At 37.9% G+C, this 18313-nt stretch overlaps 1 protein-coding gene across 1 annotated transcript in view; it reads right to left on the minus strand.

The window, feature by feature from the left end:
- Positions 1-2206: 2206 nt before the first annotated feature.
- csgalnact1a (chondroitin sulfate N-acetylgalactosaminyltransferase 1a) overlaps positions 2207-18313 on the minus strand; it is a 45145-nt gene continuing 29038 nt past the window's right edge. Inside the window, exons 5-8 of the mRNA XM_036595313.1 lie at positions 10445-10623; positions 8054-8148; positions 6342-6423; positions 2207-2613 (exon numbers count right to left, since the gene is read on the minus strand). Coding sequence (XP_036451206.1) covers positions 2324-2613; positions 6342-6423; positions 8054-8148; positions 10445-10623 — 646 coding nt within the window. The 3' untranslated portion in view covers positions 2207-2323. The remainder of the gene's footprint in view (positions 2614-6341; positions 6424-8053; positions 8149-10444; positions 10624-18313) is intronic.

Raw genomic sequence — 18313 nt, forward strand, 5'->3', positions numbered from 1 at the left:
CAATAAGTCAATATTTTAAGAAAAGTCATGAGTTTGAGATGTCATTATTAAGAGAAAATAAGTTTTTTGAAATTTAAAAAGTCATTATTTAAACATAGTAAGTCAATATTTCAAGACAATATGTCATTATTTCAACATACTAAGTAATCAGTCTGGACAATATGATATTATTTAGAGAAAAGTTAACATTTCAAGAAAAATCATGACTTTGAGATAAGTGAGATAAGTTTAATGAAATTTAATGTAATTATTTCAAGATATTAAGTTAATATTTCAAGAAAATAAGTCATTATTTTGCATACTAAGTAACATGTATAGACAATAAGAAATGTTTTTTTAGTCTTTATTTTAAGATACTAATTCAATATTTCAGGAAAATAAGTCATTATTTCAACATAGCAAGTCAATATTTTGGGAAAAGTCATTTTTTAGATGTTTTGTCATTATTTAGAGAAAATAAGTCATTATTTCGAGAGGCTAAGTCAATATTTTGACATAAACAGGTGACCTTTTCCTCTCTGCCTGGCATTAATTAGCTTCCATAAAAGAGCTCCACATATTCAATAAAGTAAAAAGCTGCTGCATTAAAACAAAGTAAAACTGCAAAGAGAAATGAAACAGTCAGTGAACAGCACCCTACAGTGACAGTGTGCTCAGACAGTCATAAATCCGGTGATGCTTGTGAGAGCGCAGCGTTTAATATGCATCCAAAAATCAGTTTCATCTCAGCCTTTCTCGCCGGCTGCGTTTCCTCCAAAGGCCAGAAGGGGTCAGTGTAATGCAGCTCCATTTACACTGGTGTCCCTCTGTGCTCTGTTGTCAGTGGCTGTGTGTCTGTAACAGACTCGGTGACACTTATAACTGTATGAAGAGTGAAGAGGACGAGCAGTCGTTTTAAAACCCACGCTGTGTCATCCGCTCAGCACTGATTTTCAGCCCACGTCGCTGTCTGCTGCCCTTCTGCCATATCCGGCTTATCTTCATGTTTGGGTTCAGTGTCTGTGTTTGTATGGTCCATTTATCCACCTACATCACTGTTCCTCTCTTTAAAGCAACAGTAAGGTGGTAAAAATAAAAAAAGTGTGCAGTTTGTGTGGTTTATGCACCAAAAACATCATTTATTTTATCATAATTCATTTCTACATTGTTTTCCTATTAAACCAACTGCTTTTGTTACTGTGCCTTTGAGACTGAACTCCCCCAGGTAAAATGATATATTTTGTTGACTTTCTAAGTTAAAATAAGTGAACACATCCCCTACAGAGAACTTCAACATCGCATTTATCTGCTAATTTTAGTGCACAGATTCTATTTATTCTAGTTTAACACATTAAAAAATTAAATGCAAAGTATAAAGTGTGCCATAACTTTGCAGATAAGCAGTAATTGTGTATTAAAGTGTGCAGGAGTGTGTTCTCTGCAGAGGATGTGTTCACTTCAATCAACAACACACATCACTTGACCAGGGGCACACAAACTTTTGCACACAGCTGTATATGTAAATGAGCTCTATTCTGATTGCCTGCTATCATTTCAAAAGCAGCCTGTTTAACTTCAGCGCGAGTGGGCAGGGCTAAACAGCCGCAGGCTGAATCAGCAGATACATAAAGTGTTGGTTTTTGTGACATCACAAAAACACTGTTTTCAGAACAGGCTGTTTTCACAGCTTGACTGTATGAACTGGGGAGCGAATAGAAGGTTTTGAAACTGACAGTGTTTGAATACTACATCAAACTCAACTAAAGCAAAGAAAATTCAGTTTTGCATGATATGGGCTCTTAAAGTGTTGTCAAATAGACTTGCTTGTCTATAGAAATGGACAAAAGTGGACGGATGTGTTTAGACTGGAGATGTACTTTTGTTCTCTTTCGCCAAACTATCGCTTTAAAATCTCAATCTGATCAGTAATTTTCACAGAAGACCCTGATTAGTTGGATCAGCTGTGTTAGATCTGGGTGGACTTTATACTGTTGCATGCAAAAGTTTTGGCACCCCTGGTCAGCATTACACACTGCTGACTTTCTAAGTGTAAATAAGTGAACACATCCTCCACAGAAACACACTTCTGCACATTCTAACACACAATTACTGGTTATCTGCTGAATTTAACACAAAACAAATGTGGCCTGTGCAAAAGTTTAGGCACATTTATATTTTATGTTTTATTTTTTACATGTTAAATGGCAAATAAATTGAAACTGTGCATTAAAATTAGCAGAAAAATACCATTTTTTCAAAGAACATGTCACTGGACCGGGGGTGTTCAAACTTTTGCACACTTTGTGTGCGTGTTGGTGCTCACTGCATGGCTAAACGCCGTCTCTCAGGGCTTTTTGGCAGCGATGCGCTGTTTCTGTTTGCGCAGGTGAGCCTCGATCTCATGTCTGAAGAGCAACATTCCCAACTGGCCGTGCGACGCCTCGTTCATGGCCTTGGACTGCATGCACATCTTGTACTGGTCCGGAGGGAGCTCGTCTGTGCAGTGCTTCTCGTGCCACAGGTGGAAGAGTCCTCGGGATGGAGCCCGGATCACCAGCAGGTTACTGTGGAGGTACTTCCTGTAAAGATGAACATCCTCTCCACCCCAGCCTTTAATATCCACATCAAAACCACCTGAGAGGAGAAACACAGACAGAGAGTGAGGCCTCTTTACCAGCAGCAAGCAAATGATCTGAATGTGGCGAATAATTCATTCTGGAATGTTAGAACAGATTATGATCAATTATAGTGATATGTATAATAAAAAAAGTATTAATATTAAAAGTATGGTTGAGGAATTCTGAGCCAGAATTCTTTTCCATTTATTTTGATGCTACAAAAAGTAACAAAAAATGATTTGGAATAGGCACTTTCCTCACAACTTCTTCACTTCTGAGGTACAAGCCAGAAATAACTAAAGGGCCCATGGCCTACACCAGTGGTCGCAACCCAAATGCTAAGAAGACCAATTTTGTCCTTTCAACAAAAATCAAACCACTTCGGGAGCCACAACGTTTAATATCCATTTTACCATCTTGGCTGTAAATTTGTCTCAGTATGTGCTAATGTACTAATATAGGCTAAAAAATATAAACGAAAACGCAGACTTACTGTGCTCTGCTTTAAACTTTAGCTCAGCTGTAGACACTTTTCTCGCATCTCCAGCAGGAAACATTTCCACAAAAGTAGAGTAGTTTCTTGTAAAATGTCTCTCAACGGCCGACTTTTTTACGTGGCTTAAGTCAGCTTCTCATTCGCCAGCTTCATGTTCAAATTTTTCTGTTCCACCTTAAAAGGTGCCTGAGGTGCCAGAACATAACTGCTGCCCCATTTAAGGTGGAACGGGAGAATTCAAAAGAGAAGCTGGTGAATGACAAACTGACTTCAGATTCACAAGTTTTTAGTGTTTGACAGTTTCTCATTGTAGATTAAACATATCAGGAAACCAGCTGGAGTGATTAAAATACAAAAAAGTCCATTCATCTTTAAATTATCAGTGTTCGTCGTAAAAATCTTTCTCTTTCCCATTTCATTAGCTACTAGCTAAGTAAGATTGTTGTCTGTGCTGCTATGATGACCAGCAGTCCGTGTGCCAGCCTTCAGGGTTAAAGAGTGAACTAGCAGTTATGCAGAAACTCCAGCGTTTAAGACCATTTAGTGTTAAAACTGTGTTAGAATGATCAGCAGAGCTTTATTTTACTGCAAAGGAGGATCATTTTATTTTTACCTAAATATCTAGTTCTGCTGTGGAACCACAACAGGGCAGTAAAAGAGCCGCATGTGCTCCGGAGCCACATGTTGCCAAGCCCTGGCCTACATTGTCTTGCATTTAAATTTTTCCCACAAGTTGTTGCATTTTTACCCATGAGTTTTATGTAACAACATTTTAAAATTTTACGTTACACGTTTTACATGAAACCTCTCTTTATTCCCTACAATTAAACAAGTTTTTTTGTTACTGTACCTTTAAGACTGACACATGTAAATGAGCTCTGTATTGATCAGCTTCATTCAAAAATCCTACAACAGTTTAGCACCTCCCACTCACACTGAAGCCAGAGGGCAGCCAATCGGAACAGTTGGAAAACTGTAATGTAGAAACAAATGATGACTAAATTAATTATGTCTTTGGCACATAAATCCATGCAAATGTCAAAAAAGTGGAGACAAAAAAGTACAAGAAAAGTCTGATGGGGCCCTTTAATATATAATCACATGCTTTGCTGTCTGTGGCAGTAGCTGTGATGTTGAAGGGTTAAAAGCGTCTCTAGTCTGAATGAGCTCTAATCGCTGATAATACTGAGCTGCAAACACACCAAACGCACTTTCATCAAAACTCAGACGATCGAGTGAAAAGCATATTGACTCAGTGTGATTGATGTTTGCTGCTGGTGTTCTCCTGAGAGCATAACAGGGCCAAAGCAGCCGCTCCGCAGACACAGCACAAATCACTGCATTTCTTCACCTGCAGATGGACCCCGATCGGCTAATGATGCCTTTACTGCTAATTTTCTCCCGCCGTTCAGACAGCACTTAACTGTGATTCTGCGTACATGCCCTGGAACCCATCAAGTGGAATGTGACTCATACAGACTGCCATCATTCCTCCAGTAGGAGCCTGACAGTTTTACTCTGATGAGGCTACAGAGGGCGTAGGGCACAACTGGGACTCAAAACTGGCCCTCAGCAGTGAAGTTCACCTCTGTAGAAACAGCAGTGAGCTACAGATGCTCCAACCATGCATGCAGGACCTGGCAAAAAGGTCATAAGGTCATAATAATAATCCAGTTTTCTCAAGGAGGGATGTGTACCATTATATACACTGAGTTGCCAGTTTAGGTGGTAGGTAGGTGTTTCTAATAAAGCGGCCAGTGAGTGAAAGCACAAGGCAGGTGTTTCTAATATAGTGGCCATTGAGTGGCAGTACAAGGCAAGTATTCCTAATAAAGTGGCAAGTCAGTGGAAGCACAAGGCAAGTGTTTCTAATAAAGTGGCCAGTGAGTGAAAGCACAAGGCAGGAGTTTCTAATAAAGTGGCCATTGAGTGGCAGTACAAGGCAAGTATTCCTAATAATGTGGCCAGTCAGTGGAAGCACAAGGCAAGTGTTTCTAATAAAGTGGCCAGTGAGTGAAAGCACAAGGTAGGTGTTTCTAATAAAGTAGCCAGGAAAGGTAAAGTATGTAAATACCCCAGCAACACTGCTGTGTCTGATATACTTGTACCAGCACCACACACACCACTATATCTGTGTCAGTGCTGTGCTGAGAATGGACCACCATCCAAATAACATCTGGACAACAGCGGCCCTGTGGTCAGAAACTGACCAGTGATGAATGTGGTGGAGGGGGCTGAGGAGTTGTGCAGGGCTATGGTCTGCAATAGTAGAATTATATAGTGGAATTAAGATAGGTGGAGCTAGTAGTGTGTGATGTTAGTGGGTGATACTGGTTTATCTGGTGTACTGGTTGAAATTCCTCCTCAGGTATGAGTTTTATCTTTACCTTTTTACCAGCATGTCAATAATAAGCAAAGACAACACAGCATACAAACAGTACAAAACACACATAGACTGTTTAGCTGTCATCTTTTGAGCCATGTTTTAGATGAAGATGAAAACCAGCAATCCCTCGATCACATCCTGCTGTGTGGTCTGCTGCAGTCTGAGGTACACATACACATCTTGTTAACGTTAGGGTTACAAAGCACTAATGATATAAGATAATATAGATATAGATCCTCCCATCTGGCAGGCGTTACAGGAGCCTCCGCTAGGCTCAAGAAGAGCTTCTTTCCTGAGGCAGTGACCCTGCTGAACTCCACACCACCACTTTCACCACATCTTTGCACTTTACTGTACTTTATGCCCTAGTATTACTGCGCTTTTCATATTTGTACAGTCTATTCCTGCACTATTCATATTTGCACAGTTACTGTGCAAGTTTACTCTGTATACTTATCTTTTTATATATGCTGCCCTCACACTCCATACTACCTACATTTGCATTCTGTCCACTCACTCTGTGTGTATATATATATATATCGCTGCTTTTTTACAATTTCGGACCGTTTCCTTGTTTCCTTTGGTCCTTTCATCATGAAATTAACACACAATCTAAAGGGCAACAGGCATTTTCACATTATGTCAAAAAGTGAAAAGTAGGTATATATACATGTACATACATAATGTTATAATCTTTGATAGGCAGATACTTTCACAGCTACTGTAACCCTGCCGAATCATCCCAAGAACCAGTTGGTCTGGATGGAAATGATTATTTAATTGAGCCATTTGCATACATCTCACAGTCACGATGAAGGCTGAGTGCAATTTGCGTTTCTCCGCTGACGTGCAGTGTATTTACCTATGTTGATGAAATCAGATCTGTACTGGCAGGTCATTCCGAAGCCAAAATCCCGCCAGAAGCCGGTGTCCTTCTTAATGACCTGCAGAGAGAAAATTGAGACACTTTAAAGTCCTCATATTCTGTCTCTCCACTTTCTAATGGTAGATATGCTGGTCTTAAAGGAACAGTTCAGAATTTTTCAGCCTCATCTCTGTTTGCTGCATCTGCATTGTAATGTTGATTACCACAGACAACACACTTAACAAAAGCCTCAGCATCTGCCCATTGAATTTAAAAGTTTGTAGTATTCAAAGGAGAATTCCACCAAAATTTCTGCATAAATAAATGGTTGAGATATAAACAAAGTCATTCAGAGTGGTTTGGTGTAAAATGAGAAATTTACTAAGTCAGGGTGCAGGGTGTTGTGAGGCAAAAAAGGCCCCAAAGAAAAACACTTTTTTTTTTTTTCAGATTTTCCACTATTTTACCATCATCAACATTCCACATAAAAGCTCAGAAGACACATGTAGGTTTACTGGTGGTTTTTGATAGTAAATAAAATGTCTATATTTAAGTTGTAGTCATGGCGACCCCTGGTTCCTATCACCACCACTGTGAAGAAATCAGAGTCTCTACAATCAACCATTTCACACCAAACCACTCTGAATGACTCTGAGTACATCTTAAACACTGAACTAGTAGGGGAATGTTTGAGAAAGAACTTTAAGTTGGCTTGACAAAGCTGTTTCTATGAAATCCCAGATGGTTGCTAGGCTGTTGTTATGTTATCCCAAGTGGTTGCTAAGATGTTGCTAGGCCATTGCTATAAAATCCCAAGTAGTTGCTGAGGTGTCGCTAGGCTTTTCCTGTGCTTTGTTATCCCGGGTGGTTGCTAAGATGTTGTTAGGCCATTGCTAAGCTATCCCAGATGGTTGCTAAGGCGTTGCTAGGCCTTTGCTATGATAACCTTGTATCCTAGGTAGTTGCTAAGGTGTTGCTATGTTATCCCAGATGGTTGTCAAGGTGTTGTTAGGCCTTTGCTACTGTATCCCAGACGGCTGCTAATGTGTTGCTAGGGCATTGCTATGGTATCTCTGTGATTGCTAAAGTGTTGCTTGGCCATTTTTTGTTATCTCAGGGGTCAGTTATTAAAGTGTTGCTAGGTGTTGGTATCCCAGGAGGTGCTAATATGTGTGTTAAAAAGGGGCAGTGTAAGCGGAGGTCCATTTGTGACATCATTTGAGACAGATTAAAACTTTTCAAACATTCTGCCATTTATTTCCTATGGGAAAATAATCATGTCTGAATAAATACTGTATGAAAACTGTAAGTGCGATCAGTCCCAAAAGCACAAGTACACTTTTCCTGAGTAGGCTCTATGATTCTGCAAAGTTTTGTGGTTCTAGTTCAAAGATTCTAACACGTGAAAATGGGACAAAAAAGATCGTGGAATATAAAACGAACAACAGTAATTTTGCTTTGTTAGGCCAACTTAATTATGCAGAAATTTTGAAAAAAATGGTGAAATTCCCCTTTATTCCCTGACTTTGATGCACTTTATCTGTGAGAACATCCTGCTTTATCACAATCAAGCCCCCGGTACTCCTCCAGAATGTAAATGCTGGATATTTGTAATTACTAGATGTATTTAATCACACCCTGGGCTGTAATCAATCACATGTGACATGACTGATCATTCCAGCATGCTGATAAAAAGGTAGCTGCATTACCAGCTGCTGCTCAACAGGCGGAACGTGCTCGCTGCTGCCATAGATCACTGCCGGGTTATACTGACTGAACAAGACGGGGTAAAACACCTTCTTTCCTGAAACAGACCCAGAGAAGAGAGAGGCCAGCAGGTTTAAAGCAAAAGTTTAACAAAAGATTAAAGTTACACAAATTTAGTTGATCAATTAAGTTTGGTGTCTGAAGTTTTCACTTTACTCGTAGAACTGGAGCTACCCACCAATTAGTACTGCGCTAACTGCAAGAATGAATCAACATGCATTCGGGTCATTCTTCATTTAGAGTGGGAATTCAGGTGGATATATTTTTAAAAAATCAGTTTCTTTCATCCCAAAACTAAATAATCTTAATATGTCCATTACCATCTCCTATTATCATATGTGCAAAAGGGAGAGCTTAATTCTAAACATATTTTACAGTCACTGGTGTTGTATGAATGTGGTGTAACACCAGTGACTGTGACTGCAGTGACATTCTGGTTAAAACTGAGGATTTTGTAAATTTGCTGACTCATTGGTGGTCAGGTGACCTTGTGCAGCTATTTAAAATCAGTAATAAAACTGATATATGACATTGGCATGATAAAACTTGAATTATCCAGCCATTAAAGCACATAACATCCATGACACATAGAAGCTATTCGCTGCCTGATAAACAGAATTATTAATAAATTAATGAAATACAGTGAGAAGTGTGAACTCGCCTTCTCATGCCTTGAGATGCTTCCTCTCTGATGAGCCTTGACCCAAAGAAGCAGATTAATAGAGCTGAAAATACTGTGTTAAAATGTGACATAAGAGTCCTGACAACACCAGTGACCAAAATCTGACGAATTTTTTAAAATAAATACATATTTTTTAGATGTAGTATAACATTAATGATATAAAAAGTAAACATGAACCTATTTTATACAAATTTCTCAGTTAAACCTCTTAAAAATATTGTTTTTGAAAATGGTTTGAAAATTGCTTTTGTGACGAGTTGCTTTTTCATATGCAGAGCGATTATGAAACAGGATAAAAAAGAAAAATCAGAAAATCACAAGGGGAAAGGATTATTTAATCTTAGGTCAACTGGTCATACTGACTTTTGGAGCTGTGCCTAGTATTTCAGGCATCTTTTTAAGCCCTGAAACCTTTGTGACATGGTTTCCCACTCCAAATGGAGAATGACCCATTAATTTCTGAGTTGAGTTGTCTGGTAATCTCTATTAGACTTGATTAGCGGTTTCTGACACTGTATGACTCACTGTTATCTAACAGAAAAGTGTCCCGTTCTGAAAGACAGTTAAAATCATTGAGAAACACCGGCGATAATCACATAACCCTACATCTCCATGTAAAATAAATCCCATGGTGATAGTACTTTATACCTATAAAAATGCACTGGTGCATCCATGATGCATCGACTTGACGGTAGTGATTTAACCGAATCAATTTTGGAACATCAAAACCAATTATAATAATATTTGAAGCTACACTGTGTAAGATTTTGTTGTTAAAACTGAAAGAAGTGTCATTACTGAGTGAGGAAAACAAAAACAGGCTAAAATATGGTGGGCGTGCAGTGCTGTGAGTCACCCTGTAAAGCCTGAAATAATAATTTAAAAGTCAGAGGTGTTGGGTCAGGAGTTTTTCACACCACGTCATATGTCTTTACATATTAACGTCACACGCACAGACTCAAGGCCCAGCTCAGTGTTTAGGTCTCAAATGACCTGAAAATCAACAGTATACTGACGAAGATGTGAAGACCAGGGTAGATAATTCACTCACATCCTCAAAAGACGGGTCCTTCAGCAAGATTTGACTGAGTTCTCTTTGAATCCTCGTTTAAGACACTTGCAATCATCAGATTCATCTGCTCGGTGAAGTGGTCCGAAACACAACCCACGCTACAAAATGTTCTTCCACATGTTGTGTGCAATTACCCAATTCCACCAGAGGGGTCTCCAAATTCCCAAAACTTACACAGTGCAGCTTTAACCCCTTAAAATCTCAGGCTTATTACATACCAAGGCTTTTTATTCAGTAACTACAGAGACTAAAGTGCAAACTGGTTGAGCTATTCTTACTTTATAGAAGAGTGTAATAAGCTTTGTCCTGAGGGTTTAATAAAGGATGCACATTTCTTGGGCTATTGTCAACCATAAATATAAAAAAAGCTTGATGTATTGTTTTTATTGTCTGTATTTCACTACTGTGTAAATACTCCAGTTACATTTGAGCATCAGCATATTTTTTAATTATTCTGAATCATACTGAAAGAATTAAATAGGATCAGATTGAATAATGTGAAATGTGAGATTTTATAATGCACTAAATTGTTTTCAAAGTCCCATACTCTCTCACTCTCACTCTCTCTCTCTCTTTCACCTGGTTGGGTGTTCAGTCTGCAGGTGTTGAGGAAGTCGGAGGTGAAGATGATGTCAACGTCGCAGAAGAACAGCAGGACATTTCCTCCCTTCCACGCTCGGGCGCCCACATCTAAACCACGGCCGCGAGAAAACTCCTCATTCAGCTGAATCAGAGTGAAGTTCCGGAAATTCAGTCCTCTGATGAAGAGAAAGAGGAATAAAGAGCAGCTGTGGTTAACAAGAGCTCCTGCTGAATATACACAGAGTCAGTTTACTAGAAACACCAACACTGTACTTCCGCTCACTGGCGACTTTATTAGAAACACCTACACTGTAACTCCACCTCTAGAGTTATCTGTAGATGTACAGTTTGTTTTAGCCGTCCTCTAATCCTTCACCAATGATTTATGACCACAGATATTTTCGGGCGCTGGTCCACTCTCAACCTACTGTGTACAAATCCATGTCAACCATGTCCTTGTTTATATCAATTGTGCAGCACATCTTTTTGCCACACTTTCTCAAGCCAAACAACAAAGAGTTAACCTGCAACAAAACTGCAAGGTTAAAAAATACTGAATTAGAAGAGGAGGCACATAAGAGGAGGCCACAGAATAAAAGAGGCAGACAGACTAACCTGAATGTGCAACACTAGAAAACTCTGCACAGATTACTGTGGTTTTAAAACCAGGTTACTGTAGCAGCGCAAGAGACATTATTATATATTATATATATTATTTATAGCTATAGATGCAGGTATCTGTCTCTAAATGTTGCATATATAGCTATATATGCAATACTTGCAGATTTTTTTTCCGGTTTGAAGAAAATTAGAAATTCTGAAATTAGTTTTTGATATAAAAACAACAATATATATTCATCATAAACAAGGAAAATCAAATGTAAATTAAAGAATTTTGGCTTTGCTGATTGTTTACTTTCAGAGAGCAGACCAAAACACCATGGCTAACCTCTTTCTACACTCTACACTAATCTGACTAATCTTTTTTTTATTCACAGGACATACAGATGTAAATTATTATTTAAATAGTTTTATTTAAATATTTTTAAATAGGGTAGCAAAACAGTGTAGACTTCTAAAGGTTAAACTCTAAAGGCTCAAGTGTGGATCAAAATTACGTTCCTCACTCTCACAACCATTTCAATATGGATACTGAATAATTCATAGCAGATGCTGAATAATTCGTAGTGGATACTGAACAATACATAGTAGTTACTGAATAATTCAAAGCGAATACTGAATAATTCATAGTAGTTACTGACATTCACAGTGGATACTGAATAATTCATAGTAGATACTGAATAATTCATAGTGGATATTGAATAACTCATAGTAGTTAATGAATATTTCAATATGGATACTGAATAATTCATAGCAGAAGCTGAATAATTCATAGTAGTTACTGACTAATTCACAGTGGAAACTAAATAATTCTTAGTGGATACTGAATAACACATACCGAATAATTTAGAGTAAACAATGAATAATTCATAGTAGATACTGAATAATTGGTAATAGTTACTGAATAATTCATAGTAGATACTGAATAATACATAGTACATATCGAATAATTTACAGTAAACAATGAATAATTCATAGTAGATACTAAATAATTGGTAATAGTTACTGAATAATTTATAGTAGATACTGAAATATACATAGCAGTTACTGAAAAAATTCAAAGCAGACACTCCATAATTCATAGCAGATAATAATTCATAGCGGACATTGAACAGGGGTGTAAAGTGTACTGAAAATCCCTACTTAAGTATAAGTACTGTTACTGTAGTGATAATTTACTCAAATACAAGTAAAAGAATTAGTAAATAAAATTACTCAAGTACGAGTTACTTAGTTACTTTTTCGTATTTCCACAACCTGAACATATGTCTGAGCTGACTCGTCTACATCACTGGAAATAATCTGCATAGAAAAACACTAAAGCTAAAGTTCTGAGAGCTGAGACTGATCACAGTCCGCTCTGCTAGTGCACATTTACACACCTTTCTATGAACTGTGTAAGGAACAAGGTTTACGTTACACTGCATGCATTTCATCGTTTGATGACTATATATGATGTCCTAGTTTATCTGTTTCCAATAAAGTATTTTAGAATCCATAAAAGACTGCGCAGAGGTTGAGTCTTATTTGGAGGTTTCATTCTTATTTGTTTCTCAGCTGCTATGCTCATAATTTATTTTTACTCTGTGATGTTATTAAAAAATAAAGTAGCAAAGTATTTCATCAAAAATTAAGAGTAAAAGTAAGAGTAAAAGTACTATGATTTAATTCTACTCCAAAAAGTACTGTTACAGGGAAAACTCTATTCGATTACAGTTACGAGATTAAATGTAATTTGTTACTTACACCTCTGGTATTGAACAATACTTAGTAGTTACTGAATAATTCAAAGTGGATACTGAATGATACTAAATGATACTAAATATTTCCTAATAGCTACTAAACAATTTATAGTATTTTTGGAATAATTTATAGCGATACCGAATAATCCATAGTAGATATTGAATATTTCATAGTGGATACTGAATAATTCATAGTAGATACTGAATAATTCCTAATAGTTGCTAAACAATTTATAGTACTTACAGAATAATGTTCAGTGAGAACAAACTCAAATATTCTACTTTCCGCTCAACAAACCACAGTGATTACAGTTAGACAGCACAAAACTCTTAATGAGAAATGAATCTTTTAAATATGTGTGGACAAAAAAATTGGTCTGTGATCCTGAAATATCTCTAAGGCTCATTTACATAGAGAGAGTGAAGGTTCTCCTCAGGCTGGCAGCAAAGTGCTTAATTAGAGCTCCTTCATTAAGGAGATCCGTCTACATCACACGAGTCCCAGCAGAGGACCTTCACAGCTGGAGATCAGGAGGAGTGTTCTCCAACCCTACAGCGAGATCTCAAGGTGTCAGGAGCTCTCGCTGCTCTCTCTCATGTGACGTCACTGTATGCACTAAATATAAAACATGTTCTAAATACACATACAGGCCTGTAAACGTTGCTGAAACATCTGATATTATGTTTAGTTGTCGAGGCCTCTGTGTAACTTTCTGTTTTCAGCTTTTTTCCCTGAAGCTTGTATATAATGGCCATTTTGACAGGAAATGAAATAAAGGAAGGGTGGTCCCTGACCTTTGCACAGTGCTGTACATATGGGTGATTTTTTTTTTCTGTTGTTTGATTTGAAAAAAAAATTATTTGCAGTCTTTATCTCAGATAAGACACAACGAGCTATTTTTCTGCTTGAGAGAGAGTATAAAAAGAAAGAGAAGGAAAGAACAGGTGAGTGGATGCTGAAAAAGGACCATTATAAAACGCACAGTTGTGGTCCTAAAATCTGATTGGCTGAGCTGTGTTCGAAGCCATTAATGGAATAATCTTTGACTTATGCTGCTTGCATGGATCACAGAGTGTACTGAGGTAGTAAGAACACGTTTTTTGTTTAAACCGAGGGGCTGGCGACTTATGTTCTTAACTAGAACTAGGCTGGTCAGCTAGCTAACAGGCTAAAAGATAGTCAACAGCCTGACTCCATCATTAATATCACAGGCTTGAATCAAAGTACTTATGGTATGATTAACTGTAAAACGGCAGTATAAAAGTCTAAAAAATGTCATTTAAACGGATTACATACTTCAACTGTTGTGTCAGTCAGAAGTAGCGCCAAACCCAGGTTGACTCCCAAACAGCTCTGTAGTCCCTTAATAATGTGCTAGCTATGAAAGTTCAGAGCCTCTACAGCCAAATAGTGCATCATTTACCAAGTATGGATGAGTCCCAAATGACTATTAAGTGTTTCTGTCTGTTCCTGATGGTTTTGTAATGGGTTGATATCACAGTGTAAAGGATCCTAATGGTTAACAGGTGACCGATGGCTGATTCTAATTGCATTTGATTGTTTCTTAATGGGTTTAACAGGAAAATTATGGTTTCTATTGGAAACCATTCAGCTAATTCCTATTAGAAAGCAAAATCATTAGGTTTTCTTCCTAATGGTTTCCTCGTTCAGCAGAGAAAGCAGTGATCCTCCAGATCAGCTAGTCCACGTTAGCGTTACTTTAGCTCCACAACAGCTATTCCCAAGAAAAAGAATGACCCTAATGTTAGCCTTACCATAGCAGTAGAGCCATCTCCTTGAACAGCTTGTTAATATTGTAGCGCTACATTAGCACTACAATATCTGTTCCTAACAAGAATGAGAGCAGAGTAATCTAATCAGCTAGCTACGTTAGCAATTTCTAATCAGAGAGAGCAGAGTAATCCTCAAAATAAGTCCTTATAGGAAAGTCTTCACTCGGCGGCCATCTTGGCAATGCTGCCGGGCAGTTATTTCCACTTACAAGACCAGGGAAGTACCTACAAACTCGAAAGTAAACGCCAAAATGCCGTTTCAAAAACATTTAAAAATCACTGATAAAATCTAACAAAATTCATATAAATAGTTTCTAGCTTTTGGCTCAACAACACACAAAAACCATGCATGACTGTTCTGGCTAGTGTACTTGTGCAAATCTCTGCAACTGAGGGGAGCTTTTCCCGCTCATGGCGTGACTGCAGGGCCGTAAACAGACGGCGTGTTGAGCATTACGAGCTTTCCTAATTATTTAACAACCAGCGACAGTCTCCTTCTTTATAATGTCTCTGGAGTAGCTAATGTTAGCCCTTTAATAGCAAATCCTAATGTGACAGAGTAGAGTAATCCTCCATAGCTAGCTAATGTTAGCCCTTTAATAGAAAATCCTACTGAGATAGAGCAGAGTAATCCTCTAAAACTAGCTAAATGTTAGCCCTTTAATAGAAAATCCTAATGAGACAGAGTAGAGTAATCCTCCATAGCTAGCTAATGTTAGCCCTTTAATAGAAAATCCTACTGAGATAGAGCAGAGTAATCCTCTAAAACTAGCTAAATGTTAGCCCTTTAATAGAAAATCCTAATGAGACAGAGTAGAGTAATCCTCCATAACTACCTAATGTTAGCCCTTTAATAGTGAATCCTACCAAGAGAGATAGAGTAATCCTCCAAAGCTAGCTAACATTAACCCTTCAACAACTATTCTTAACAAGCAAGCAATACTCCACATTTAGTTAACATTAGCTCTAACACAGACATTTCTAGAGAGAGAGAGAGAGAGAGAGAGAGAGAGAGAGAGAGAGAGAGAGAGAGAGATCACAGCTCACTAAGCTTGTTGACAACCTCAGAAAATAACAAGACTTGTAGAGCTAGTTTAAGCCTAGTCTTTGACTAGTTTAAGCATGTTCTTGGACTAAACTGCAGGGCCAACTATTTAGTCTAAATACAGAATGAATCATTATGTGTGCCATCAATATTTTATTATATTGTATATTGTATGAAGTGTCATGCTTAATATTTTGGCACCCCCAACTAAAAATCTTTAACCTTGACTGTTTGGCATTTAAATGACCCATATCCTACATTTTTTCATGCATTTTTTTTGTTCCTTGAAGTTCCTCCATGATATCTGTACAGATTTATGTACCAATAACACTCATAATTCATTTTCACATAACCATTTTCCAAACTCTCCTTACCTCTTAGAATGAAACAGGATGTTTTTGTTAAGGTGCCTTTAAGACTGACACACTTAGCCTCATTCAAAAAGCAGTCTGGGCTGAAACACTCCTTATAGCTTCAGCATGAACAGGTTGGGCAAAACTGCTGTAGGCTGAATAGATGGATATATATAAATGTATTAATTTTTGTGACATCATAAAAACAATTCCTTTAAAACAGGCTTTTTTCAGCTTATGAGCAGTACATTTTGAAACTTTACTAATGTTTACACACTACGTAAAACTTTTTTACATACAAAAGTGAGAAAATTTAGTTTTACATGATATAGGCCCTTTAAAACATTAAAACATAGTAGGTTGGAGGCCCAAGTCAACTAGTTCAGCTCATTCATAGCTCGACATGGCACAAATCTGAACCTCTGCGTGCTTGTGTTTGATATTGTGGGCCTTCACTTTCCCAGACCCAAATTCTTAGCACATGAACGCATTGTTTCGTGGAGCTGTGGGAGCCGCTTCACGTCAGATAAAAACCTTTTCAAACCGCTAATGCTTCAAAATAAGCTGCTAACAGCCTAAATGGGCCAGTAATCGGGGCGGATTTGGAGACGTTAAACGACGGCAAACACGATTTTATTGCAGGCATATTAGCAGAACGGGTTTAGCACAGAGCCTGGTGTTTTTACAGGGTGTGTGTGGGTGTGTATGTGTGTGTGTGTTTGTATGATTCAACCTGCCCTTGGCCAAAACTGACTGCAGATATTTCCTTTTGTGATACTGGCTTGTTTTCGAGGTTTGGGGACTGTCTAGGACAATTTCTTTTTCCGCCGCTGCAGTTTGTTCATCGCATTTTTGCACTGCACTGTAGCTCCAGGCCAGACTGTTATATCAGCAAACACACATACTCACACCAGCGTGCCTGCCGTCTCAAGAAAGAGGACACATTTATAAATAGTTTAGAAATTCGGTCCGGAGGTCCATGTGGTCAGAAGAAAACAAAAATATCTCATAACTCCCAGCATGCTCGCTGATTCCAAACAGTAAACACCTTTCATTACTCTCAAAAGCACCTGCAAACAAAGACTGCTTTCTTTAGGGGAAACATTCTATTTAGATTTTGGCCAAACTATTTAAAAAGTAAGTAAAAAGAAGGATATGGGGCCCATATGGGCCATATACAGGGCCCATATCCTACATTTTTCATGCATATTTTTGTCCTACAGTCAACTTATAACATTTGTTTAGCCACATGTACCAAAAAAACTTACCAAAAACAGCCCATTCTTACATGACTACTTTCCAACCTCTCCTTATCCCTTAGTATTAAAGGGCCCTTATAATGGAAAACTGAATTTTGCTCATTTTTTTCTAGAATAAAAGAATTGTAGAAAATGAATACTGCTAAATTTGTATATCATACCCCTGCCCATACAGTCCATATATGAAAACTAAGCTACAAAAATGTCTGAAGTTTTGAATTCATTGTTTGTGATGTCACAAAAACAAACGCGTTTACATATATCCGCTATCCAGCCTACTACAGTTTAGCTCCACCCATTCATGCTGAAGTTATATGAAGTGTTTCAGCCCAGACTGCTTTTTAAATGAGACACAATATAAAGCAGCCAATCAGAACAGAGAACATTTACATATATCAGTTTTAAAGGTATACTAACAAAAACATCCCATTTAATTATAGGGGTGATAAGAGATTAGAGTATGGTCATGTAAAAATGAATTAAGACTGAGTTCGATACACATCGAAACCATTATAAGTCAACATCAAGGAAAAAAATTCAAAATGGAAGAAAATGTAGGATATGGGCCCTTTAAACAGACGGTTTCTTACAGTGCCTTTAAAAGTGGTATATGCCAATGAGTTCTGCTCTGATTGGTTGCCTCAGTCAAAAGCCAGTGCAGGCATTCAAGCCAGTGCTGGTTAAATCACACCTTATAACTTGGCAAAGGGGAGGGGCTAATCTGCTGCAGGCTGAATAGGTAGAAAAGTGTAAATGCATTTGTTTTTGTGACATCAGAAAAACAATGAATTCAAAATGGACTGTTTTTACATCTTAGTTTCCTTATATGGAGTGTATGCACTGGGGAGTGAATGCTACACTTCAATCTATCTCATATTTCAAAAAAAAGCCATGATATGGGCCCTTAAAACACACAGGCTGTTCTTTCTTCCCCTCCCTTTAGACAGAAAGAAAGACGATGATCCTCATCACTCAGCAGAATATCACTGCAGTGCTTTCTAACACAGCCTGGCGGCTCTTTAGGGGTGTTTATTTCAGAGAAAAGCAACCGC

The sequence above is a fragment of the Colossoma macropomum genome, unplaced genomic scaffold (assembly GCF_904425465.1).
Source record: "Colossoma macropomum unplaced genomic scaffold, Colossoma_macropomum, whole genome shotgun sequence".
NCBI lineage: Eukaryota > Metazoa > Chordata > Actinopteri > Characiformes > Serrasalmidae > Colossoma > Colossoma macropomum.